General features: G+C 39.7%; 2 protein-coding genes across 12 annotated transcripts in view; one reads left to right on the forward strand and one right to left on the reverse strand.

Moving 5' to 3' along the window:
- The window catches only part of serpinh1b (serpin peptidase inhibitor, clade H (heat shock protein 47), member 1b), a 247,623-nt gene that overhangs the window by 175,027 nt on the left and 46,396 nt on the right, over nt 1–26,200 (forward strand). The window lies entirely within an intron of this gene.
- Nucleotides 530–26,200, reverse strand: part of gdpd5b (glycerophosphodiester phosphodiesterase domain containing 5b) — a 61,000-nt gene continuing 35,329 nt past the window's right edge. The window contains exons 3-18 of one of the 10 annotated variants that reach the window (XR_014534593.1): nt 23,678–23,781; nt 22,217–22,310; nt 20,664–20,723; nt 20,261–20,359; nt 18,217–18,310; nt 16,956–17,101; nt 14,707–14,789; nt 11,956–12,106; nt 11,106–11,327; nt 10,783–10,940; nt 9,351–9,498; nt 8,723–8,805; nt 6,610–6,624; nt 3,564–3,676; nt 3,013–3,414; nt 530–1,996 (exon numbers count right to left, since the gene is read on the reverse strand). Coding sequence is in view for 5 of the 10 variants with exons in the window: in XM_083547965.1 (XP_083404091.1) it covers nt 3,417–3,472; nt 3,513–3,676; nt 6,610–6,624; nt 8,723–8,805; nt 9,351–9,498; nt 10,783–10,940; nt 11,106–11,327; nt 11,956–12,106; nt 14,707–14,789; nt 16,956–17,101; nt 18,217–18,310; nt 20,261–20,359; nt 20,664–20,723; nt 22,217–22,310; nt 23,678–23,781 (1,677 nt within the window). In the remaining 5 variants the exon portion in view is untranslated. Of the gene's footprint in view, nt 1,997–3,012; nt 3,473–3,512; nt 3,677–6,609; nt 6,625–8,709; nt 8,806–9,350; nt 9,499–10,782; nt 10,941–11,105; nt 11,328–11,955; nt 12,107–14,706; nt 14,790–16,955; nt 17,102–18,216; nt 18,311–20,260; nt 20,360–20,663; nt 20,724–22,216; nt 22,311–23,677; nt 23,782–26,200 lie in introns of those variants that run through there. The other 9 variants (XR_014534594.1, XR_014534592.1, XR_014534595.1 and 6 more) reach the window with 9 other exon arrangements.

Consider the following 26,200-nt stretch of genomic DNA (forward strand, 5'->3'; position numbering starts at 1 on the left):
TTTAATTCAACTTTTCTAATTGAAAAAAATCTCCAACTTGGGTGTTCATGCCGTCTCTCAGACTCGGCAAACGTACAGTTATTTCAGAGGGAAAAAAACCCCCACACACCTCGTGTCAAATTAGGTACATTTTACTTTTACTTTTACATGTTTGTTATATTTATCACATCTTTGTATCGTGTCTGACATTTCAAGTTTAATTAGAAGGAAAATGTTGCACTTTAAAATACAGGCGAATAATAAAAAAACAAAACGTCTGGAATATTTTATTTTGTTTTATGTTAATATATATTTTTATACCTTAAATTAACTTGAAAAGGACAGGTTTGTATTTTGGGGCCATTTTTTTTTTGTGGATAAAACAAACCAAATGACATTGTTATTATTATTATTATAATAATGCTCTAAAATTAAAGTTAGAAATAAAATGCAATGTTGAAATATATATAATAATTAATAAAAAATGTGATATCCTTTTTTTTTTTCCTCCCCCCCCCCCCCCCCAAACCTTCACCCCAGAACAAACCTGTTTAATTTCTTCATTTATTTGAACAACATGTACAAAATAAAAAAAAAAAACATGAAATATCGTTTGTTCCTCATTTCTTGTGTAAACGTGATTTTTCTTTATTTCTTTTTCTAAATGTTTTCCAGTGCATTAGCAAATAAAATAAAATACAGTGAGCCCATGATGATGGATGAGGATGATGAGGATGAAGAACACAATCACTGTACAGTATATAAATATAAACACAATGTTTGGATTCCAAGCCATTGAAGCACACTATATGGCCAAAAGTATTGGGACACCCAGCCTTCTGTTCAACACAAAGTTGGAATCACACGATTGAACAGGACGTTTTTGAATGTGGTAGCAGTTTTTTTTTTTTGCTCCTGTGCACAAAGCCAGCTCCATGAAGATCTACTTTACACGGGTTGGAACTATGTGGAAGATCTTCTGCTATAGAGCTCTGATCCTCCACCCTATTGAACATCTCAGCTACATCAGAACCTGACTTTACTAACACCCTTGTGGATGAACGAATCTCACAGAAATGTCCACGAAATCTAGTGGAACATCTTCCCAGAAGAGTGAAGCTTAGTAGAACAGCAAAACTTTTACAGTCTCTTACGTTTATAATACATCGTGTGTGTGTGTGTGTGTGTGTGTGTGTGTGTGTGTGTGTGTGTGTTGGAAAAAAAAAAGTATATAAAAATTCTTAAGAACGTTCAATGAGTGTGTATGGAAAAAAGTCACGTACGGTAAAGAGACGTACAAAATAACCGCATGGACAAAAGTATTGAGACACGTGAAATTTCCAGCCGTCTGTGGTTCCGAAGGCACACGATTGTATGACATGATGAGACCCAAACCTGTTCCTGTTCAGAAAGCCAGCTTCATGGTAAAATACTTCACATGGGTTGGAGTGGAAGATCTTCTGCTCTAGAGCTCCCAGGCCTCCTCACCTCATCTACATCAGTACCTGACTTTAACACGTGACATTGTGGCTGAATTAATTCTCACAAAATCTAGTAGTACATAGAGGTTACATATTCTGGTGTCCACAAACTTTTGCCCGTATAGTGTGTATCATAAACCACACATACACACACACACACAGCATGGTTGGAAATGTTCCTTATATCCCGGGTTGCATTCGATCTTCTACGAAAGTAAGATCGATTTTTATTGTGCACTTGGACGCGAATCGGGCCACAGACCCGGAAAAAAAAAAAAACCTATACAAAATATACAGTACACCGATGTTCTGGGGCTCACAGAGAGAAGAAGAACATGGAGGAAGAAGAGAAAAACGTGGCAGAGCGCTGAGGAAAAGCAGAGAGGTTTGAAAAGAACTGACAGCAAATCAGGCAGCGGGATCAAGAAGCAGATCCGGCAGTTGGAATTTGTACATTTTGTGTGGGATTCACTGAACGCCCTGATTGGTGTAGCAGTCGAACCCGTTTTCCTCACAGCCGACCCCATCGCTGACCTCTGCACATACACACACACACACACACACAGACACCAGGTCAAGTCTTTCCACACCACATTACACACATTTATAGCAGTCAAATGACTTCAAACACGGTATAATATATAAATATATCTGTGCTCTGATTGTTTCTCTCAAAGCCGGCACTGGAGCCAATCACAACCATCTCTCCATATGCTGAGTCATCTAGCTGGAAGCTGGATCTGGCAGTCCAATCACGTAAACAATCTCTTTCTATCTTCATCCTAAGACTTGTGATGACTAAATAATAGAGCACATATTCTTTTTTTTTTTTCTTTTTATTATTATTATTATTTATCTTGCTGGAGGAACTGCTGAAGACCTTCAAAAACATCTACATTGTAAAATAAAGTAAAGAAATGTCCCTATTTGGTGTGACTACTGCTTTAAAAAAAAAAAAAAAGGTCTTCAATTGTCTCAGGAAAATGTCAAAAGTTTTGGGACACCTGACTGTTTTCCACCCATATGCAGTTCTTCCCCTCACTGGTACCACAAAATCATGTAGAACGTCTTTAAATGCTGGAGCATGAACATTTTCCTCAAACCTGCTCCAGCATGATGATGCCCCTGTGCACAAAGTGGAGGTGCAACTCTATAAAAAATATGAATTACTTGGGTTGGAGTGGAAGATCTCCTGCTGTAGAGCTCACACACTATTGAACATGATGAAAGGGAACGCTGACTGCACCCCTAAGCCCCCTTCTCTTACTAACACCCTTGTGGCTGAAGGAATCTCACACAAATCTCCACAAAATCCAGTGGAACATCTCAGAAGAGTGGCGGTTGGAAGCACACCGCAATTTTATAGTCAGGTGTCCACAAACCTTTAGCCAATCAGTTTATTTTTTGTTGCTGGATTTATAGAATCAGACCCAGTATGACTGTAGGATGGATGGATGGATGGATGGATGGATGGATGGATGGATGGATAGATTGATGAAATGAAAGAAAACATGTAAGACATTGTATATTTTCCCCATTATTGGTTACTCACCATGAAGAGAGCACTGGTCAGGGCAACCAGAGCCATTTATGAGCTACGACTGGATGGATGGATGGATGGATGGATGGATGGATGGATGGATGGATGGAGTAAAAGGTAATGAGAAGATGGATTGTACAGGATGGTTCAAGATGGTTCAAGATGGTGCAGGATGGTTGAGATTTTTTTTCAGAATGGTGCAGGGTGGAGAAGGATGGTTGAGGATAAAGGAGGTTGGTGCATGGTGGATCAGGATGGTTGAGGATAAAGGAGGTTGGTGCATGGTGGATCAGGATGGTTGAGGACGTTTCAGGGTGGAGCAGGGAGGTGCAGGATGGATGAGGATGATGCAGGATAGGAGATAAGGTGAAGATGAAGGGTTACATCTGGGGTTAAACTGCTACTGTTGCTGACCTTTAGGAAACGTCAGAACCATTTAGAGCCATGAAGACATCATGGAGCTCTGAGTAAACTACAAGATGAAATGCGCACACACACACACACACACACACACACACACACACACACACACACACACACACACACACACACATTCCCTTTACCAGAGAAGATGAGCTTCTCCTTCATGATGTTGACGTCTCGGCTTGACCTCCTGACAGCGGCACTCAGCATGATCTGTTCCGGGTTGTACTTATGCATACCACTCATCCTCCACCTACACACACACACACACACACACACACACACACACACACACACACACACACACACACACACACACACACACACACACACGTCTCATTATTGATTTTTTTTGTTAGAATTTACATGAATAAACTTAAATAGCATGTACAACTGAACTGTATGTAAACTTAACGGGTTCATGGCTTTAATTCTTGAAAGATTTCAGGCTTTTTTTTCAATTCAATAAAAAAAATTAAAAATTAAAAATTCAGGGCCTTTTATACTTTTTCTTTAAATAAATAAATACATAAAAACCTTCATTACCTCAGAGATCAGATTTCTCCAAAACACACCGCACTATTATAATTTCTGTAACTGTACCATCTCATGTCATTGATCATTATTTATTTATTTATGTATTTTTTTGTCTAAGGTGTTGTAAACCTTTTAAAAATACACCGTATGACCGAAAGTTTGTGGACCCCTGACGGTAAGATCGGTATGTGCTTTCTGAACATCTTCCCGTCGCTGTTTGCCGCTATAAAACCTCCACTCTTCTGGGAAGACGTTCCGCTAGATTTTGGAGTGTGTTTGGAGGAGGCCTGGGGGTGCGGTCAACGTTCACCCCAACAGGGTTCGAGATCGGAGCTCAATAGCAGGAGATCTTCTACTGCAACCCATATACAGAAGATCATGGATCTGACTTTGTGCACAGAGACACCATCATGCTGGAACAGGTTTACGTCTCCTAGTGCAAGTGAAGGGAAAATTTCATGCTCAGGAATCCAAAGACTTCAAGTTTACAGGAAACATTTTGGGAAAGAACCACATTATGGTTGGAAAAGTCAGGTGTCCTAATACTTTCGGCCACACAGTGTATGGTTTTCTATGGAGTAGATGTCGAAAAGCATGCCGTGAAGAGGGTCTGAGTTAGATTTGTGTTTGTCACGTGCATGTTTTACACGTGTTACTGTTAACAATAAATGGCGAAAAGGTATTAAATAAGTAGAACACTGAACCCTGGTGAGATATGAAATCACTGGTGTCTTACAATGTCTCTATTTGGCCTTTGCTCAAGCTTGAGGGTGTGTGTGTGTGTGTGTGTGTGTGTGTGTGTGTGTGTGTGTGTGTGCGTGTGTGTGTGTGTGTGTGTGTGTTTCTCGGTCCGAGCTCAGACACACAGCTATAAATAACTGACTTTTAGTGCAGGTTCGTGTGATTAATGCAGAGCCACCATCCATCTCAGACATGCTGCCTCCTCTACCAGGAGAAATTTACATCTCAGCTCCGACGGGAGCGAAAAAGAAAAAGCTCAGCGCTTCAAGCTTTAAATAATCGTGTCACAGGCTAATAGGCTACTGTCAGGGACAAAGGCTCAACACCACCCTCTAGTGGACACAATTAGCAGTATAACTGTTATTAATCTCAAACTTAATTAAATAGTATTTGTATATCTGACTTTTACAGTGTTCTATAAACCACAAGAATCATATTGGACATGAAAAATGGGAATGCTGACTGCACCTCAGGCCTCATCACCTCTCCTTCATCAATACCTACATTTTTCTACCACTCGTGTGGATGAATGAATCTCACACAAATCTTCTTAGAATCTAGTGGAACATCTTCTCAGAAGAGTGGAGGTTTTTGTAATAGTAAGTTGGGACTAAATGTGTAACGGGATTTTAAAAAGAAAATGTGAATTTTATGCTCAGGTGTCCACAGACTTTTAGCCATTTATTGTATTATTAAAAAAAATACTTTTTACTCCCATAATATTTATAGCAAGTAAAAATGTTGCCATTAGACCACCTTTGAACCTCCTTTATTTATTTATTCATTCATCCATATTTATTGCAAAATTCACCATTTATAAACAAAACGGTTGTTTGGGATAATTAATTGTTCTTAGCATCCTAGAAAGGTTTTAATGTAAAGGTATATTTTTGTTTTACACACAAACTATATAGTGGGGGCGCATACTTTTGCACTGAGCTCTGAGTAATACATTTTGGGCACCTACAACAGCATTACGTTACACCTTATGGAGTGAATATACTGTAGAGTGATGATTAACTATCCTACAGGAACAGAGAAATACGTGGTTGCAGATGTTTTTGTAATGTAAAATGTGAAACTCCAGACACAAAAAAACAAAACTTCACTGTGTCTTAAAATTATTATAAAAAAAATATATATATTTCCTCGAAATGAGAAACGCCTGGTACATACCGACATCATAGACAGACAGACAGACCGACAGACCGACAGACAGACAGACAGACAGACAGACAGACAGACAGACAGACAGACAGACAGACAGACAGACAGACAGACAGACAGAGAGATAGACAGATAGATAGATAGACAAGACAGACAAAACAGATGGATAGATGTATAGAAATAGATGGATAGATGACAGACAGACTGACTAGAAGACAGAATAGAAGAAGTCAGACAAAACAGATAGCAAACAGACAGACCTACAGACAAAACAAATTGTAGACAGACAGAAGGACAGACAAAACAGATAGTAGACAGACAGACAAAACAGATGGAAGATAGATAGACAAAATAGATGGATAGAGATAGATGGATAGATGACAGACAGACAGACAGACAGACAGACAGACAGACAGACAGACAGACAGACAGACAGACAGACAGACAGACAGACAGACTAGAAGGCAGAATAGAAGAAGACAGACAAAACAGATAGAAACAGACAGACAGACAGACAGACAGACAGACAGACAGACAGACAGACAGACAGACAGGTAGATAGGTAGATAGATAGATAGATAGATAGATAGATAGATAGATAGATAGATAGATAGATAGATAGATAGATAGATAGATAGATAGATAGATAGATAGATAGATAGATAAAGTGTTAATAGAGAAACAGAGAATAGATATGCGCAGTAGCACAGCATCGTGGGTCGGTAGAAGTGACCCAGTTACCTGATCATGTGATAGCTGAGAGATGCCAGAATGCAGCAGAGAAGAGGAGCATGCACATCAGCAGAAGAAGAGAAGGAGGAAGTGGAGGAGGAAAAGGAGGAGGAAGAGGAGAAAAGGGTACAAAGGGCACAAGGATAACAGCGTTAAAAGAAGGAATCAAGAAGTCGGTCCAGAAGCAGAAGCTGAAATCACGAGGCCGAGCACTAAACCCCACCGTGATGAGTGTGAACAGAGTGATGGAACATCTGAGCACATCTCTTTATAATAGAAACACCGTCACTGCTCATGCAATCGCTCAATCATCAGGCACAAAACATCCCAAAAACCCGTCCTTTCACCCCCTCGCCCATTCTATATTTCTTTTTTTTTTCCAGATTATTATTATTATTACTATATTCTTTTAAAGGCTATTAAACAAGAGAAATCAAACAAGTACAGATCAAAACCCTTTCTTTTTTTTATTAATTAGGGAATTAATGGCATTGATGCTTTTTATCCATTTATAGTTACGCTTAATGACATAGACGACAAAAAGACATCTTTGTTCCAGCGTTTTTCTCTCACAATCCTAAATATTTTTTTTTCTCTCCTGAAGTAAATAGAACATTAATGCTGTTTTTTCACTTTTAATAAAGTTCTTAAATCAGTTCTTAAATTGGTCCTGACCCAGTACCAGGCTGTGGTAGAGTTCCTACAGGGTTACCAGAATGTTTTGCTATCAGAGAATCACACCTATCAGAAGATTGGAGGTATTGAGTCTTTTATGGTTTTGAGAAGCTCCTGCATGTTCCTTTTTGTTTCTAAGCAACATGCTCCGTTATGTAACACTACTAAGATTTCCTTTCACCAAAACAAATCTATAAATGTTGGGACCTTCCATTGTATTTTCATTAAAAAAAAAATCCTCTCTTAGGATCCTGTTCTTCAATAGTTGGAGATTTCTTTCTTGTGATACAGTTGATCCCAGAGCAGTTCAATAGGATTTGGGTGCAGTGACTGAGCAGGTCATTCCATGATAGCTATCACTCCAGACCACTGTCTGCTCTCTAACTAACTCTTACAGAACTCAGATGCCCCATTTGGACTCCACAGAACTTTCTTTCACTCATTCACTGTCCAATATATACTGAACTACCCATAAACTCAGCGGTCAGGGTCAGCAAAATCTTCTCAGCTGGTCTAAACACTACCAGAAGAACCAACCTACATTTACAACCTAAATTCAGATTTCCATGAAATTGTATTAATTTATTCCCAACAGTTTATTCTCTTTATTTCGTAGCGTTTCTCTCGGCTGCACTGCTTTCAGTACGTGTATGTGGATGTTAGATTTTTTGTCCAATCAGATTTCAGCCTCTATGTGCTGCCATGTCGATCTAATCTACACAGAGCCTTCAGAATCAGTCCTGCTGGACTTTTTACCTCAGAGAATATTATCAATGAATCTGTTTCTTTAACCAATCAGATTTCCAATTCGCCTCTTCAGTGTATAGAAGTGTGGAGGTTTTGTGTTCTTAATGAACAGCATTGTAGTTTTATTAACTTCATGAGAGAGAATAAAAGTGTGAATGAACAGAGCTGGAACAAATTTGGAACAAATATTGATCGCAGCGATAAATAAAAAAAAAAAAAAAAAAAAAAAAAGGTTGTTATTCTTCCAATTAATCGAAAAAATTCAACGTGTGACTGGTGTGATATAAGAGGAATAAAATGATGAATATTTTTATATAACAACATCCGCAGTGTTTTAATTTGTACGTATTTACGTATGTCTCTCTTTTTTTTACAATAATAAATATAATAATAATAATAATAATAATGATAATAATATTAAAAACCATTTAACCAAAAATATTTAACCAGACGGATACAGATTAATAAATAGGTGTATATAAAGCACATATACATTACACATATTTATTATACCTGCCCTGTCTTGCCTTGCATGCCCCATGTGTGTGTGTGTGTGTGTGTGTGTGTGTGTGTGTGTGTGTGTGTGTGTGTGTGTGTGTGTGAGGTGTGTGTGTGTGTGTGTGTGTGTGTGTGTGTGTGTGTGTGTGTGTGTGTGTGTGTGTGTGTGTGTGCAATACGCAATTAAACAAAAAGTCCCTACTTCTGAAAGACGAAAATCCCCAGGACCAGAGCGAAAGACACGAGATCTGTGGCGACCCAAATCAGGCAGTACTCCTCTGGACTCTGCAACAGAAACAGAGACATGACCAAGCAGACACTAGATGGCGCCAAAAAAGAAAAAAGGTCTCTTCATCGAAATTTTCCAAAACAGGCCACATGAGATGAGCGACTCAATTCTGTTTCCTGTGTAATGCACTGCGTAGCGTCTATGGGAGTCATGTGATAAAAGAAATGCTCATGAGCGTCCAGTAGAAAATGTACGAATCATTCTTGCAGACGACTCGTTCTTCTGAGTCACATTGAAGACTCGTTTGAAACAAACGAATCGTTCAATAACGACTCATCATTACTTTGGGATGAACTGGAACTGCACCCCAGACCTCCTCACCTTCTCACCTGCATCACTGCCTGACTTTACTAACACCTTTGTGGTTGACCGAATCTCCACAAAATCTTCCCAGAAGAGTGGAGGAACAGCAAATTGAGTCTGAATGTGGATGTGGATGTTCAAAAAGTACAAACCAAACTTATTGTCAGGTGTCCAGAAACTTTTGTCCATATCGTGTCTATCTAATCTGTGAGTGTGAGTGTGAGTGTGAGTCCCTCACCATCAGCCACAGAGGTGATAGAATTTTCCGGAGGATCTGCGGTGCTTCAGAGGAGACGGACGACACGCCGCTACACCAAAGTACAGAGTATAACCACGGCTTGTTCACGGTGTACAGAGTCACGCTCACGTTACCAGCTGTGTACATCCTGTCTCACACACACACACACACACACACACACACACACACACACACACACACACACACACACACACACACACACACACACACACACACACACACTATATCAAGTCCTGAAAAAAAGTAAGAAGCTTCACTGAACCCTCCATCCTCTACCACTGCTTAACCAATCCCTCTATCCTCTACCATTGCTCCACTCATCCCTCTATTCTCTACGACTGATTCCTCCATCCTCTACCACTGCATCACTCATCCCTTCATCCTCTACCACTGATTCCTCCATCCTCTACCACTGATCCCTCCATTCTCTACCACTGCATCACTCCATCCTCTACCACTGATCCCTCTATCCTCTACCACTGCATCACTCAACCATCTATCCTCTACCACTGCATCACTCATCCCTCCATCCTCTACCACTGATCCATTCATACTCTACCACTGCTCCACTCATCCCTCCATCCTCTACCACTGATCCATCCATACTCTACCACTGCTCCACTCATCCCTCCATCCTCTACCACTGATCCATCCATACTCTACCACTGCTCCACTCATCCCTCCATCCTCTACCACTGATCCAGCCATACTCTACCACTGCTCCACTCATACCTCCATCCTCTACCACTGATCCATCCATACTCTACCACTGCTCCACTCATCCCTCCATCCTCTACCACTGATCCATCCATACTCTACCACTGCTCCACTCATCTCTCCATATGCTACCACTGATCCCTCCATACTCTACCACATCTCCACTCATTCCTCCATCCTCTACCATTGATCCCTCCATCCTCTACCACTGATCCCTCCATCCTCTACCACTGCATCACTCATCCCTCCATCCTCTACCACTGCTCCAATGAGCCCTTCATCCTCTACCACTGCTCCAATGAGCCCTTCATCCTCTACCACTCCTCTATAAAGACACATGAGGTAAAACTAAGAGGAAAATCTATATGACCTGGATGTGACTGATGTATCTGAAATCTCGAAAGATCATTAGATATGATAAACAGTCAGGCATGAACAGAATCGCAGGAAGCGTCTCATCGCTCGACAACAATCGATCCGTTATTCAGGGAAATGTCTGCAGACGTTCAGTGCCACAGTACAAGTTTTAAAAACTTTACAAATGATTACAACAATACTTAGTGTTGTAGAGAAACACGACAGAACAGGATAAAGGCCTAGAAATCAGGTAAAAGTTTTGTTATTTAAATAATTAGCTTTTTTTTTTTTATATCGTAGAAGTCATAAATGATTGTGTGTGAAGTTAATGTCTTACTGTATATCCTTATTGCTGACATGGTTGTAGCGCAGCAATAATCTACTGATGCCTTTCTCATGGAGATTCTCCAGCGTCTCTATCTTAGTGGATATTTGCTGGAAGCCTGGAGCCTGCTGTTGTACCATCTCTCTGTTCCAGTCCACACTCCACACCACCTACACACACACACACACACACACACACACACACACACACACACACACACACACACACACACACACCACATTATATTACATTACATTAACATATACTTCACCAGCAGGGGGCAGTGCTGTACAAGGGCAAAATTACTCTATTCCGCAAACAACTGTTAGGTAGACCTGGTGTTGAGGGATGCCAGAGTGCAGGATGGAGGTCAGGGTGAGGTTGATCCAGCTCAAGGTGTGTGGATGCCCCGGTGGTGGACGGTGGAGGGTGAACAGGGCTGAGCGGTTGGAGCGAGCTGCTAGCTGTAACATCTGCTCCAGACTGCACACTGACTGATTCCCAACTTCAAATTGCTGTTGCTTAGACATGTACTGCACTGTAAAGTAGGGGTCATCCTGAAGGTCAAAAAAACCACAGACACCTTCATCAGCACACTGAGAACAAAGCAAGAAAGCATTTGTCAATACACCTAAAACATCTGCCTTCTTATCACTCATTAATTTCTATTCATTTATCTTTCCATCCATTCACCTATTCATCAATCTATTTATCCATCCATCTTTCTTTTTATCCAGACATGCATCAGTTTATTTATCCATCCATAACTACTAATCTTTCTTCCATCCTTTTCTATCCACCAATTTTTCTTTCTACATATCTGTCATTTTGTCTTTCCATTCATTAAATATTTCAATCTATTCACCAATTCATCCATCCATCCATCCATCCATCCATCCATCCATCCATCCATCCATCCATCCATCCATCCATCCATCATTATATCTACCCATTCATCTTTTTACTGGTTATCCATTAGTTTATCCTTCCACCCGTATCTGACCCTCTATTTCCCTGACTCTATTACTTCACCCATTTGTCCTCATCACATCTGCATTGGTCTTTCCACCTATTCATCTTTCTATCTACTCATCAGTTGGTCCATCCATCCATCCATCCATCCATCCATCCATCCATCCATCCATCCATCCATCCATCCATCTATCAATGTAGTACCCAGTGTACCTTTAGAAACCACTGGCCAGCATTGAGCATGCTCAGTTCGGTCCAGTTGAAGAATGATGCATCAGTGTTCTGCCTGTCAGGAAAGACTTTTCTCACATTTGTGGTTCTCCTCAGGGTGCGATCTCTCATCAGGAATGGTACTCCATCTAGACTACAACCAGAGAGCACTTAGACTAAATGACAACAGCTTCCCAGCGTGAAGGACAAAGGGCAGGACCCCCCTGAAAGAATGTCTTACTGATAAACAATAACATTAATGTGCTGAAAGAGAATTTTATATCATAGTAATAATAAATAACATTTACTAATAACATATTTTTAGGACTGTAATTAAATTCCCTGAATTCTGAATGAATGAAAACACAGAACTAATAGAACTGCTGATGGTTTATTAGAACAGCAGCTCTGACACTAGTGCAGGTTTATATTCATGCACTTGGGCTAATACATGGTTTCTGTGGGGATTTTCATCACAGATTATCTACATTTATAAATACTGATCTCGTATGTGAATTTCCTTTAGGGATGAATAAAGTGATCCATCCATCCCTCCATCCCTCCATCCCAGTAATGACTGTAACTGTAATATAGTTTAACTATAATAAGGCGTTGAATAAAATATAGTTTAAAATCTAACACTTCTGATGCACAGTAACTCACATGTCATGTTTCATTCCCTATTTAAACAGCTTTAAAGTGAACTTGGTGACCTTCAAAAACCTTAAATGAATGGAATGAATGTGTGCCTCCTGCTTTGTGGTAACAGTTTGAAGAAGTACCACGGATGGCAAGACCGGTCAGGTGTCCCAATACTTTATTAAAATTATATATACAGTGAGGAAAATAAGTATTTGAACACTCTGCTATTTTGCAAGTTCTCCCACTTAGAAATCATGAAGGGGTCTGAAATTGTCATCGTGGGTGCATGTCCACTGTGAGAGACATAATCTAAAAAAAAAAATCCAGAAATCACAATATATGATTTTTAAACTATTTATTTGTATGATACAGCTGCAAATAAGTATTTGAACACCTGTCTATCAGCTAGAATTCTGACCCTCAAAGACCTGTTAGTCTGCCTTTAAAATGTCCACCTTCACTACATTTATTATCCCAAATTAGATGCACCTGTTTGAGGTCGTTAGCTGCATAAAAACACCTGTCCACCCCATACAATCAGTAAGAATCCAACTACTAACATGGCCAAGACCAAAGAGCTGTCCAAAGACACTAGAGACAAAATTGTACACCTCCACAAGGCTGGAAAGGGCTACGGGGAAATTGCCAAGCAGCTTGGTGAAAAAAGGTCCACTGTTGGAGCAATCATTAGAAAATGGAAGAAGCTAAACATGACTGTCAATCTCCCTCGGACTGGGGCTCCATGCAAGATCTCACCTCGTGGGGTCTCAATGATCCTAAGGAAGGTGAGAAATCAACCCAGAACTACACGGGAGGAGCTGGTCAATGACCTGAAAAGAGCTGGGACCACCGTTTCCAAGGTTACTGTTGGTAATACACTAAGACGTCATGGTTTGAAATCATGCATGGCACGGAAGGTTCCCCTGCTTAAACCACCATATGTCCAGGCACGTCTTAAGTTGCCAATGACCATTTGGATGATCCAGAGGAGTCATGGGAGAAAGTCATGTGGTCAGATGAGACCAAAATAGAACTTTTGGGTCATAATTTCACTAAACGTGTTTGGAGGAAGAAGAATGATTAGTACCATCCCAAGAACACCATCCCTACTGTGAAGCATGGGGGTGGTAGCATCATGCTTTGGGGGTGTTTTTCTGCACATGGGACAGGGCAACTGCACTGTATTAAGAAGAGGATGACCGGGGCCATGTATTGCGAGATTTTGGGGAACAACCTCCTTCCCTCAGTTAGAGCATTGAAGATGGGTCGAGGCTGGGTCTTCCAACATGACAATGACCCGAAGCACACAGCCAGGATAACCAAGGAGTGGCTCTGTAAGAAGCATATCAAGGTTCTGGCGTGGCCTAGCCAGTCTCCAGACCTAAACCCAATAGAGAATCTTTGGAGGGAGCTCAAACTCCGTGTTTCTCAGTGACAGGCCAGAAACCTGACTGATCTAGAGAAGATCTGTGTGGAGGAGTGGGCCAAAATCCCTCCTGCAGTGTGTGCAAACCTGGTGAAAAACTACAGGAAACGTTTGACCTCAAACAAATGCTACTGTACCAAATATTAACATTGACTTTCTCAGGTGTTCAAATACTTATTTGCAGCTGTATCATACAAACAAATAGTTTAAAAATCATATATTGTGATTTCTGGATATTTTTTTTTAGATTATGTCTCTCACAGTGGACATGCACCTACGATGACAATTTCAGACCCCTCCATGATTTCTAAGTGGGAGAACTTGCAAAATAGCAGGGTGTTTAAATACTTATTTTCCTCACTGTATATATATATATGATTATCTGCATACAATAAGAACCTCTGCTCTTTTGGGTACATTTGTACTCTTAGTGTTTCTGTATCTGCGTGAAGCTCATCCTCATCTTTCATCCTCTTATCCATCTATCATCCGAATATGACCAAACCCACCTCCCAAAGAGCTCACATGCTTTTACACACACACACACACACACACACACACACACACACACACACACACACACATACATACACACACACTGACTGTAAGTCTTAATGGTGTATTGATCTGTACTCAGACAGAGGAGGGCAGACAGGAAATATGTGTAAGAACAAATGAATAATTACCTGATGGCCACCTCGGCCTCCAAGCCACTCACGTCCTTCTGCAGAGCTTTGTGAAAAGACAGCAACGTGTTCTCTGGAGCCAGCTGACAGGAAGCCAGGGTGAAAAAAACCACACACACACACACACACACACACACACACACACACACACACACACACACACACACACATACACACAGAGGGAGAGTTAACCTTCAATCCAACAGTTCAATGAAACACAGGGAGATCAAGCACCAGGGGAGGAAGCAGAATGCAGACACAACGGGGTGGGAGGGGAATTGAAACAACAGCAGTGAAATTGTAGATGTTTGGGAGTAAATAAATACATTATTAAAGAAAGTTAAGCTTGATGGAGAGAAGAGGTAGTGATCAGCCTTGGCCTTTCCCCCCAGGAGATCAGCATCGAAATCTCTTAAATTATTCTGATATGATTAATAACTCTCAGTGGAGGAAGTTCCTGGAGGAACGGCGTGGAGCAGGAAACGCTTTACTCACATGCTACGACATGACTAACGATACACTTCCAAGCCTAATGTTGGGTTCGGAAACCTAATGTTCAAAGCTTTTTTTTTTTTTTTTTACCAACGTATAAATACAGAAATGATACAGAAGAGACACGTGGTTTCTCTACAACTTCCCTCAGGATTAGTCAAGAGTGCATTTGTCTGCTTTGCCTTCTAACCCCTGGGTTTCCTGTTTACAAAATGGTTCTAAGTAGAACCGCTTTGAGAAGCTAGAACTCTTAACCATCTGGAAAAATATCTTCAGAAGCAATACCTTGAATTTGTATTCATCTCTCTGTCCGTCATAGCATTCGTTCACCCATCCAAAATTGTATTCTTTTTTAAAGTTACATCTTTTTTAAAGTTACACTTGGACACTGTTACCCAAAGGGAATTACAGTTATACACTGAGCAGATGATGGTTATGCCTCAAGGGCTCAGCAATGAGAATGTGGTGGTGCAGGGATCAAAAGTCTATGTATCTGTCTGTCCTTCCATGCATTAATCTATCTTTTTATTTATTATTCATCTACAATCTGCCCTTCCATGCATCTATCTCTGGCTTTCCATCCATCCATCCATCCATCCATCCATCCATCCATCCATCCATCCATCCATATTTCTAGCATGTTATTAAAACATCTACCTTCCTATGTCTCCATCCTGTCATGGATCCATCCATCCATCCATTTAACTATCCTCTATCATTTTTCTTTTCATGCATCTTTTATCTGGTTCTCCATCCATCCATCCATCCATCCATCCATCCATCCATCCATCCATCCATCCATCCATCCCTATTTGCATTTCTTTATCTTTTCTATCTTCTATCCACTTTCATCATGCTATCCAACCACCACCCAATTATTCCATCTTCCATCCATCCATCCATCCATCCATCCATCCATCCATCCATCCATCCATCCATCCATCCATCTATCCATCCATCCATCCATCCATCCATCCATCCATCCATCCATCCACCCATCCATCCAACTATTATCTATGTATCTGTCTTTTATGCATTATTAATCCATTCATCCATCTGTCCACCAGTCCATGCATCCATCCAAGCCTATTTGCATTTATCCATCTATTCATCCTTCCATTTTTCTTTCTTCTATTTATTTGTCTTTTCATGCATTTTTTTTACCAGGTTTTCCATCCATTCATTCACTGATTTGTGAGATTTGGTGCCTTAATCTTTAAGAAGTTGGACTTCTGATTATAAGGTCATGAGTTCAATTCTCTGCTGTCACTGTTGGGCCCTTGAGTAAGTCATCGCCTTTCTGTCTATCAATCATCCATCCATTGATCTACCGTTCCATACATTAACTCACTCACCCTCATTAACTTTTCCACCTATCCGTATTTCTCACACGGCTGATCTACAAAGCATCTACAAACATGCGCATTTTCCGTAGAGGTTAAACGTCTCGTCGGTTTGTCTAGACGTCTTAGGCTCAGGTTACATAAAATGGTAAAGTCTTCAGATCGAGAAGTGTGTGTGTGTGTGTGTGTGTGTGTGTGTGTGTGTGTGTGTGTGTGTGTGTGTGTGTGTGAACAAATCTGATCAGATAATTATTGAATATTTAATGAGCTAACTAAACCATGCATGTAAAAAAAAGAAATAATTGTGAGTTAAAAATGCACACAAACAACCGTGACTGTAATTAAAGCCGTGCTTTGTTTTCAACTGCAGGTGCAATAAATCTCAGTAAGGTCTTGCCTAAATGTTGGACTTACCATCGGAGCTCCACGCTGGCCAATGACAACAGGCCGTGCTTTAAGGTTGTGTGGCTCCATGATGCAGGGTGACGTGATGGACAGCGGGGTCAGGTAGAGGCTCAGAAGCACCACCAGGTAGATGAGCACGACCGTTACCTGAAATTCTATAGGACACAACATAGACTTAACTAGAAGTCGATCGATAGTTCTTAAATGGGATACTGGATAAAAACAGAACTTTACACTCCATGTAAAATTGTACTTTATTCCAAAAAAAGCCACAAAAAAAACAGTATTAATCATAGAAAGATCTACCATATAAAATGAGTATATTACTTAATAAATATAATTATATAATGAATAAATTCTGAATAATAAATATAATATATCGCTCTCCGTGCAGCATGTAGTCTCACAGCACGTGCCATCAGTCATTTGCCTCTAGAGGCCGCTCTTGTAATGACAGCGGACTGGAGGCTGGAAAACTATTGGTATGGATTTTTTTTCCAGCAATTGGTCGAAACTATTGGTGTCAAATAAATCGACAAAACCGATAAATCGCTCGACCTCTAGACTTAACATTGCATTCGCATTGCCTACATGCTAATCATCCTTTAATAATTACGAACCATGATATAGACTGACGTGAAGGAGCGCGTGGTCAGGTAGAGGATCAAAAGCAGCACCAGGTAGATCACCAGGACCATTTATTGAAATTCTATAGGACACATCATAGACTTTCACACTGAATATATGGTAATTATCTGCTAATAATCGGACTTCAAGATTGATCACAATGTTAAACTAAGGCCATGTTCACACGAGTACATTTTAGTTTGAAAACGAATATTTTTCTCTCCGTTTTGGCCAAATTTTAGGAAACGATTGGAAACAAAAGTGTCAAAGACGCCATTTTAAAATGTATCCTGATTAGTATAGATGTAGAACACATAAGAACCCAAATGAAGTAAATGTTCTCTACACACACACACACACACACACACACACACACAGAGAGAACTATGTTGGTGATAGCTGATGACCCTGAACTGCAGCTGGAATGACAGCATGTAGTTAAAACTCAACAAGCACACCGTTGGAAAACACTAATGTACAGGGAATCAACAAAACGCTATTTCACATTAACCAGCCACCTCATTCAGCAACAGCACAATGTCAAAGGTATCCTGGAATGTGGTGTTGAACCTGCAGTAATTATTAACATCAGTTCGATTAGGGTGAGGAGGTGAGCGGAGGAAAAAAAAAAAAAAGGACTTACTGGTTTTCTCGGCTCGAGCAACTTGTCCAGCCACCAGCCAAGCCAATGCTGTAACTGCAGCAAGAGCACCGATGTGCAGGAATGGTCCTGTGGCCTGATACACACACAGACACACACAGACACACACACACACATGCACTTAGTCAAGTGGAGATCTGGGTAATGGACCATATCTATAGCATGCACTGATTCTAATATATTGGACAAAAGTATTTAGACACCTGAATTTGATAAATTATTGAAATCTTTTCGCTTGAACAAGTATTCCCAAACTAGTTCCTGTGCACAAAGCCAGCTCCATGAAGATATGCTTTACATGGGTTGAAAGTGTGTGGAAGATCTCCTGCTATAGAGCTCTAAACCCTATCGAAGACCTTTAGGATGAACAGGAACCCCAGGCCTTCTCACCTCTCCTACATCACGCCCAGACTTTACTAACACTCTTGTGACTGAATGAATTTCACACAAATCTCCTTCAAGGCCAGTGAGCCTGTTCCATTACTCTTTCCGGAACCTGTCTGATTCATCTTGATGCCCTACCTCTGGATGTCACTTTCCAGCTGAGTATATTCTCCATATAAACAGCCTAAAGATCCATGAGGTTACTGTGGAGGGTTCAGCTCAAGATTCATAAAGATGGATCTAGACTGTAAATATTATAAAAAGTTTGATAAACTGTTCAGGACCATTGTAGCTGTTGACAGGTTCGGAAAAAAGAAGAAGAAAAAGGCAGGATCAGGAAAGACGAGTGCATCTATTGCATTTGCATAGAAGGAGGTGGGAGCTTAGGGGGTTAAGGCATTGGTCTTTGGCCCTGAAGGTTGTAAGTTCAAATCCCAGCCACACCAAACTGCCACTTCTGGGCCCCTGAGCAAGGCCCTTAACTGCATGGCTGCTCAATTGTACAGTATGTATGAGATAAATGTAGGTTGCTCTGGATAAGGGACATCTGGCAAATTCTGTAAAGGTAAATCCATTATATATTTATTATATGTATTAACATACATTTGCATAAAGCATCCATATTCGTCCATGTTAATTAGAGTATAAAAAACTTCAGAAGTACTAATTTAAGGTACATTTAGAACAGATAAAAATGTGCGATCGATTTGCGATTAATCACAAGTTAACTTATGACAATCATGCAATTAATCGCGATTAAATATTTGAATCGATTGACAGCCCTAATATATATATATATATATAAATTCTAGCACACCTCAATGTGCATTTAAGAAAAGATGTAGATTTATGTACAATTTTAATGAATGGACATTCAGTGTCTCCCAGATGAGGACGGGTTTCTTTCGAGGTTTTATTCTTTAAATTGTCTTAGGGTGTTTTTCATTGTCATTGCCGTCAGTTGTTAGTTTATTAGATATAGACTTCCAATTAATTAAACTGCTTAAAGAAAAGTCCATTGTTAAAAGTCCTATACAAAAAAATTACAGAATTTGTGTAAACGAATAGGAAAGATGGGAATGGGTTAAATTGGTGGATCCATTTAAAAGGATAAAAAAACTAAAAAGTTATTATTATATTAATAATTAAATTAAATCTTAAATTAAATCTCAAATCCACGTTTTTAAAATCTTTATAATAAATAATAATAATAATAATAATAATAATAATAATAATAATAATAATAATAATAATCATCATAATTATAATTTTTTATTCTTGAAGCACAGTGAAGACGGTTACTTGTGTCATGTTCGCTCCACAGGTGCCTAAAACATATGAACATAACAAAAAGGGAAGAAATTAATTTTTTTGGAGCCTGTTTTTTTTTTTTTTTTTTTTTCTAATACAGGTACAATTTTATTGATATTTTATCCATATTTAAAACCTGAAATGCCAAAAAACAATCTGTAACTCAAGGATTTTTAGTGAATTGAATTATCATTATACCCGATGTACAGTATATTTACAAATTCTTCCTGGAGTTTCTCTGAGATTTGTGTTCTACAGCCATCAACATGCCCTTATAATAAATGTACACATAATATAACAAACAGTTTCTTTCTGAATACGGTGTACCCACTTGTAGAGAGATGGAAAAGATATCCCACTCTTCGCTCCATAGCTGACTGACGGATATCATGCCGATGACGGTGGTCAGTAAAGCTGCGCTCACGCCGATCTACGAGAAAAACACACGGGTCATGAATTTCGACAGATCGATACGAGCACCTGAGCGAAACAACGTGGACGTCCGTCTTTTCTGTATTTTGACAACAGACATAAATTCCCCAAGGCCAGTATGGGCCAGTATGACCTTGTGTGCTGATTAGTTACAGACTGTTCAGCTTCAAAAACACACAAACACACACACACACACACACACACACACACACACACACACACACACACACACACACACACACACACACACACACACACGCACACACACACACAGGGTGGGCTTATTGTTATGCAACTTGTACCTTGTGAATCCAGTGCAAGTTCAGCTGCTGTCCAACTGCAATGTGACACAGAGCCAAAATCTACAACAAAATAATGAAGAAAACAAATCACCAAACCCTAGAAGGAGAAAATCACCAAAAACAATAACAGGAGAAATATATATATATTTTTTTTCACAAAGGTTTGTATGTGCTCCACTCTTCTGGGAAGATGTTCCACTAGATTCATTCAGCCACAACAGTGGGGTGAGGTCAGGTGTTCAAAAGGGTTTAGAGCTCCATAGAAGGAGATCTTTCACTCCAACCCATGTCTTCATGGAGCTGGCTTTATGCTCAGAGGAATTATCAAGCTAAAACAGGTTTGGTTCTTTTAGTTCGAATCAACGGAATATTTCATGCCACACATTGAAGAGACGTCCTATACACTTGTTTTCTCTCCAACAGTTCGAGGAAGAACCACATACGTCTGGAAAAATCAGACCTCTGCCAAAAATCTGCCAATATCCTTTCTAGCAAATGAAACAATTTGTTGCCATGGTAACAAGGCACACATTGTTATATTTAATTGCATGTTAACACTTCTACCAGCGAAATGGTTTTCTTGAAAATGCAAATCAATACCATATTCAGAAGGTTGCCAGGTCAATGTTTTTTTTTAGCTTAATCAACTACCTTCAATTTCCTGCATTGATTTATTTATTTTTTGCTCTGTAAGTTATGCAGTTGAAGGTCATGATTTGATGATTGATCAGGTTTTTGGAGGGGAATTTGTGAGTTATTTAATTAACTTGAAAGTTTTTTATTTTTTATTATATCATGCAAACCTGTTGTTTTTCCTGAAAAATGCTAACAACAACAATAATAATAATAATAATAATAATAATAATAATAATAATAATAATAATAATAATAATAATAATAATAATATTGTATCTCTCAGTAATAATAATATTTCTCCCTGCCCCAGTAATATAGCGGGGGCAAGGAGGAACACAGCTGAAAGGTGTGTTTTACCTTTTTGTTCGCCATCATATTCTATTTTGGACAAACAATTTGACATAGAATACACACAGAGAGCTTCATGAGCAAACAGAAGCTGGCATCGGCTTCATCCATGTGCTTTTAATAGCATCCCGGTCGCGACGTCACCTCCGCTGGTGATGCCACGCTTTCCGTCCGAAGGATTACACACGTGGACAACGCGGAAGCGTTCCCAAAGCCTTGTTGACGCAGCTCGAGTTCCTGAAAGGGAACTGATTTTACTACCACTGTTGGCGCTGAAAGAATCTCACATGGATCTCCACAAAACCTAGTAAAACATCTTCCCACAAAAGTAGAGCCTATTATAACAGAAAATGAGGACAAAATGTTCAAAAAGGGCCAAGCTCAGGTGTCCACATACTTTTGTCTAAATTGTGTATTGTTTGCTCTGACAATAAAGGGTGAGGTGAAAAAACAACTTCAAGAGATATAGAGAGAAAGTGTGTGTGACAGAAGGTGAGCTCCTTCTTCCCAAGCTATGTAGCAGGATCAGCACCTTGGAGGTATGAATACCAGGCAGTCCGACAGCTCACCATTAAAAATGCAATATAAGTGAAGCCTGCAGCTGTTGTGGCCAGTATGGGAACTGTTCCATCACTCCACTCGCCTGACTGGTTAAATAAATACCTGGAAAAACAGGGTGTGTGAGAGAGGGAGAGAAAAACACAGCTCATCATTATACACTATGCTGGGAAGTGAAACAGTGAGTCATGGAGCTGTTCTTCATAACTCATATTCATAATACACTACACAGGCCAGTGCCTGGAGAATGATTTCATAAATCCATCCAGGAATCCATCATCACTTTATACGGGTCCAACTGAGACCTTACAATATTTCTTACTGACACCTGATGCTAAAGAGATGCTTATGGTTTATTTACAACTAATCATCAGAACAAAAGAATATGTATATATTAGAGAAAATACGATTCAGCGATTTGCATCGGGATAAAAGTTAACGATGTGATGCATCATTGTGATACGGACGTCAAAAGCTGGCGTTCGTATCACGATGCATTGTTTTTAATATATTTGCATATAAAAATTATTTAATTATTAATAATTATTAATATATGCGCTATACTTTTATTGTTTTAGGAAATGACCAATAATTTGTGACCTGTATTTAATATGTAGATTAAATTTCTCCAGCGTGTTCACTCAGAACTTGTATACGACGCATCACGACACTACTGAGACCGCGGCGTGTCCTGAGAGTCATATAGAATACAGATTAACATGGCAGAGGTAGAGCTGTAACTTCCTGGAGACATAACAGGAAAAGATCGTCTGGTTTGTTTTTAATTTCAATTTTTTGAATGCGTAAGAAGTCAGAAGGCACTTAAGTAAATTGATGATTTACTGTATGTCTGAACCAAAGTGAACTATCTGAACCCTATTAAATTGCAGAGCATCATATATTTCAGTTGCAACCATATTGGATTGAATTGCAATGTTCTAATTCGCATCGCATCAGTAGCTGCTTTATTTGTATTGTATCTTTGGCTGTGCATCGAGACGTGAATTGCATCGACCTCAGTTATGAAGATGCACATCATTTACTGTGTGTGTGTGTGTGTGTATATATATATATATATGTAGGTGTCTTCTTTGTGTGTAAATGAGCCACAAGTGCACTATGGGGACTCATTGTGGGGACTCTTAATAGATGGTGGACACAAGGCGATGTTATAAGTTACAGTTATAAGTTACTGATTAGTGATTTACTGTTTCTAATTTGGTGCATCTTAATCACAGTATTGTTTATGTTATTTTAGCCAGGTCATTCATAATGTGACCACACAGGCAGAGCATTTCCCACAGTCGACAATCAGACCATGACAAACACTTCACAATACAACAAAGTAGTTTTTTTTTTTTTATTATTCTGCTGACAAAGCAGCTTTACAAGCACTCTGAATAGAAGGCTATATTTAACTCCGTTGTGACGATAGTTAGACGCAAATAAAAGTCGCGCGAATTGAAACTCACCAGTTAAATTCGCCGTAGTCGTTGCTCGCCTCCAACCAGAAGTAAAGCCAGAGCAGCAGCAGCGTGAACGTCCCGAAGAGGACGAGGGTCCACATACACTCCCACTGAGGAAACACACACGCATATAATTCAGTTAATGACATTCAATTGGGTGCAAAAAGTGTATATAAATAAATAAATAAATAAATAAATAAATAAATAAATAAATAAATAAATAAATAAATATTGCAAATCGCAAAATGCTTCAGTCAAAAATATTTGGATTGTTTCTGCAATAGTTAAATAAGGCACAGCTTTTGATATGCAGTTGTCTAATCCTAAGCTTCGCTGATGAGTGGTCAGAGAAGAACTTTCAGATCGGTGTGAGCTAAAAGTGGAAAGAAGTAGTAACTCATTGAAGACCTATCAAGGATATTTCAGCTAATCACTCTACACTCTTCCCTCAGAATGCATCAGACACTGACTCTTGATAAACCAGGAAACCAGGCACCGCTCATCAACTACCCAAAACCATTCCAAAAGTAAAGCATGATGGTGGCAGCATCATGCAGTGGGGGTGTTTTTCTGCAGCAGGCACTTGTAAACTGGTCAGTGTTGAGGGAAATCTGAATGGAGCAAAGTATTTATATCCAGATACACATATATACAGATAAATATATAGATACATGATATATGTATAACTGATGAAATATCTAGCAAACTTAAAAAAATAAATATCACTGAATAAAGGCTTTTTTTCCAGTATTGTGAAAAACATTATTTTAAAAGCAGAGAATTTACAAGTGTAATATCGGTTGTTCTCTGAAAAACTGAGACTGTGTTACTGGTTACACGTGAGATCTACAGTGAGTTCTTCAAGATGCTGTTTTGAGATGAAACAAGAACCGTGGGACAATCTCAGCTCAGGATAATCTTCTGCTTTCAGCCTGTAATTACTGCAATTATCTACCTGCGAGATCCAGCTGTATAGTGAAAAGCAGCTAACTAATGATTAACACTGAAATACTGTACACAAGCCGGACGGCATTTCTTGCGCTGCCCACTGTAGAAATGAGACGTATAAATAATGCATTTGCACAAATACGCCTACATGAACCTGCTTCCTTCAGGCCGTGGGTAGTCATGTGATGTGACAGTAAAAAAAATTTAAGCGCACACACACTCACACACACACACACACACAACACTACTTTGAGTAAAGAAAAAGTGAGCACAAATATAGCATGATTTGCTTCAGTACATTTGTTGGAACCGATTCAATTAAAAAATGTATATTGTCATCCGGGAGGACCTTCATGACCTACACAAAACACACCACACACAGATCCTATTTTTGCCTACCATAATTCAAATAGAAACACACCCCCACACACACGTACGGAAATGTGACAGCACGTGACAGCACAGGAAAGCATATCTACATCCCAGCATGTGCACAGATACAGAGACGTGGTTACGTAAAAGGCAGAAAGCTGGAGTTGGAACAAAGGGCAAAAAATATCACCTGATTCACATACCAACACCAGCATCGGTAGCAGGACCAGAGCTTCGGATTGTTTCAACCAACATCTCTGATGTTACGTTAAAACACTTTGAACTTAGCAGTCATGTTTAAAACCTGTCTCTCGATTCAGACAAGACTGTCTGACCGTCTTATTTTCTTTGTTTATTTGGTGGATACTTTATTGAAGACTTAAAAGCAGTGGTGGACGGCGAAAAAAATTCATATTTTACAGAGTGCACTTTTTCTTCTATTTAAATACAGGGTTTGTGTTCTTTATCCACCCGATTTCGGAGAAGAAAGACTCCTTGGGTGAACAGGATGCTGAATTTATGCCATTTGGCAGAAGACTCCTCATCCAGAGCATCTTCCATTAAAGTCTCCATTAATAAATCCATTTTGCTGCAGGTTCATCAATACCATCAGTTTAAAAGCTCTGGAAGAAGTATGCTTGCCAAATTGCTAGAAACCCAGCTATCAAGTGAAAGTTTATTTTGCCAACAAGGTGCCAGAACAATAAATAGTCTTAAAGCATGGCTTTCTTCTACCCTGAGAGATGATGGGGCCAGTGGAGCAGTAGTAGAGAATAGAGAAGGCATGGTGCAGTGGTAGAAGATAGAGGTACCATGGTGGAGTGGTTGAGGATGGAGGGATCAGTAGCATTATCGCATTCATACAAATGAGCAGTTGCGGGTCGAGAGCCTAACAAGGGTCAGGTGGCACAACCTTCTCATATGAAGTCTAACATCTTAACCATAGAGCTACCCATTCCCTACAGAGTACCAGTGGAAGAGGGGGCTTAGCAGTGGACTGGTATGGGAGAACCTAGAAATGTAAAAACACTCCATGTGGAGGCATTCAGAATCAGTTATAGAGGTTAAATATCTTTCAGAGGTAGACCTGACAGCAGCCTGGTGCAGTGGTCCAGTCTTGAGATGATGAGGGACTGAACAAGCACCTGAGTGGCGGGTCTGGCCAGAAACAGACTGATTCTCCTGATGGTGGTGTGTTGGATCAACCTC

The sequence above is a fragment of the Silurus aristotelis genome (assembly GCF_946808225.1).
Source record: "Silurus aristotelis genome assembly, chromosome: 8".
Taxonomy (NCBI): Eukaryota; Metazoa; Chordata; class Actinopteri; order Siluriformes; family Siluridae; genus Silurus; species Silurus aristotelis.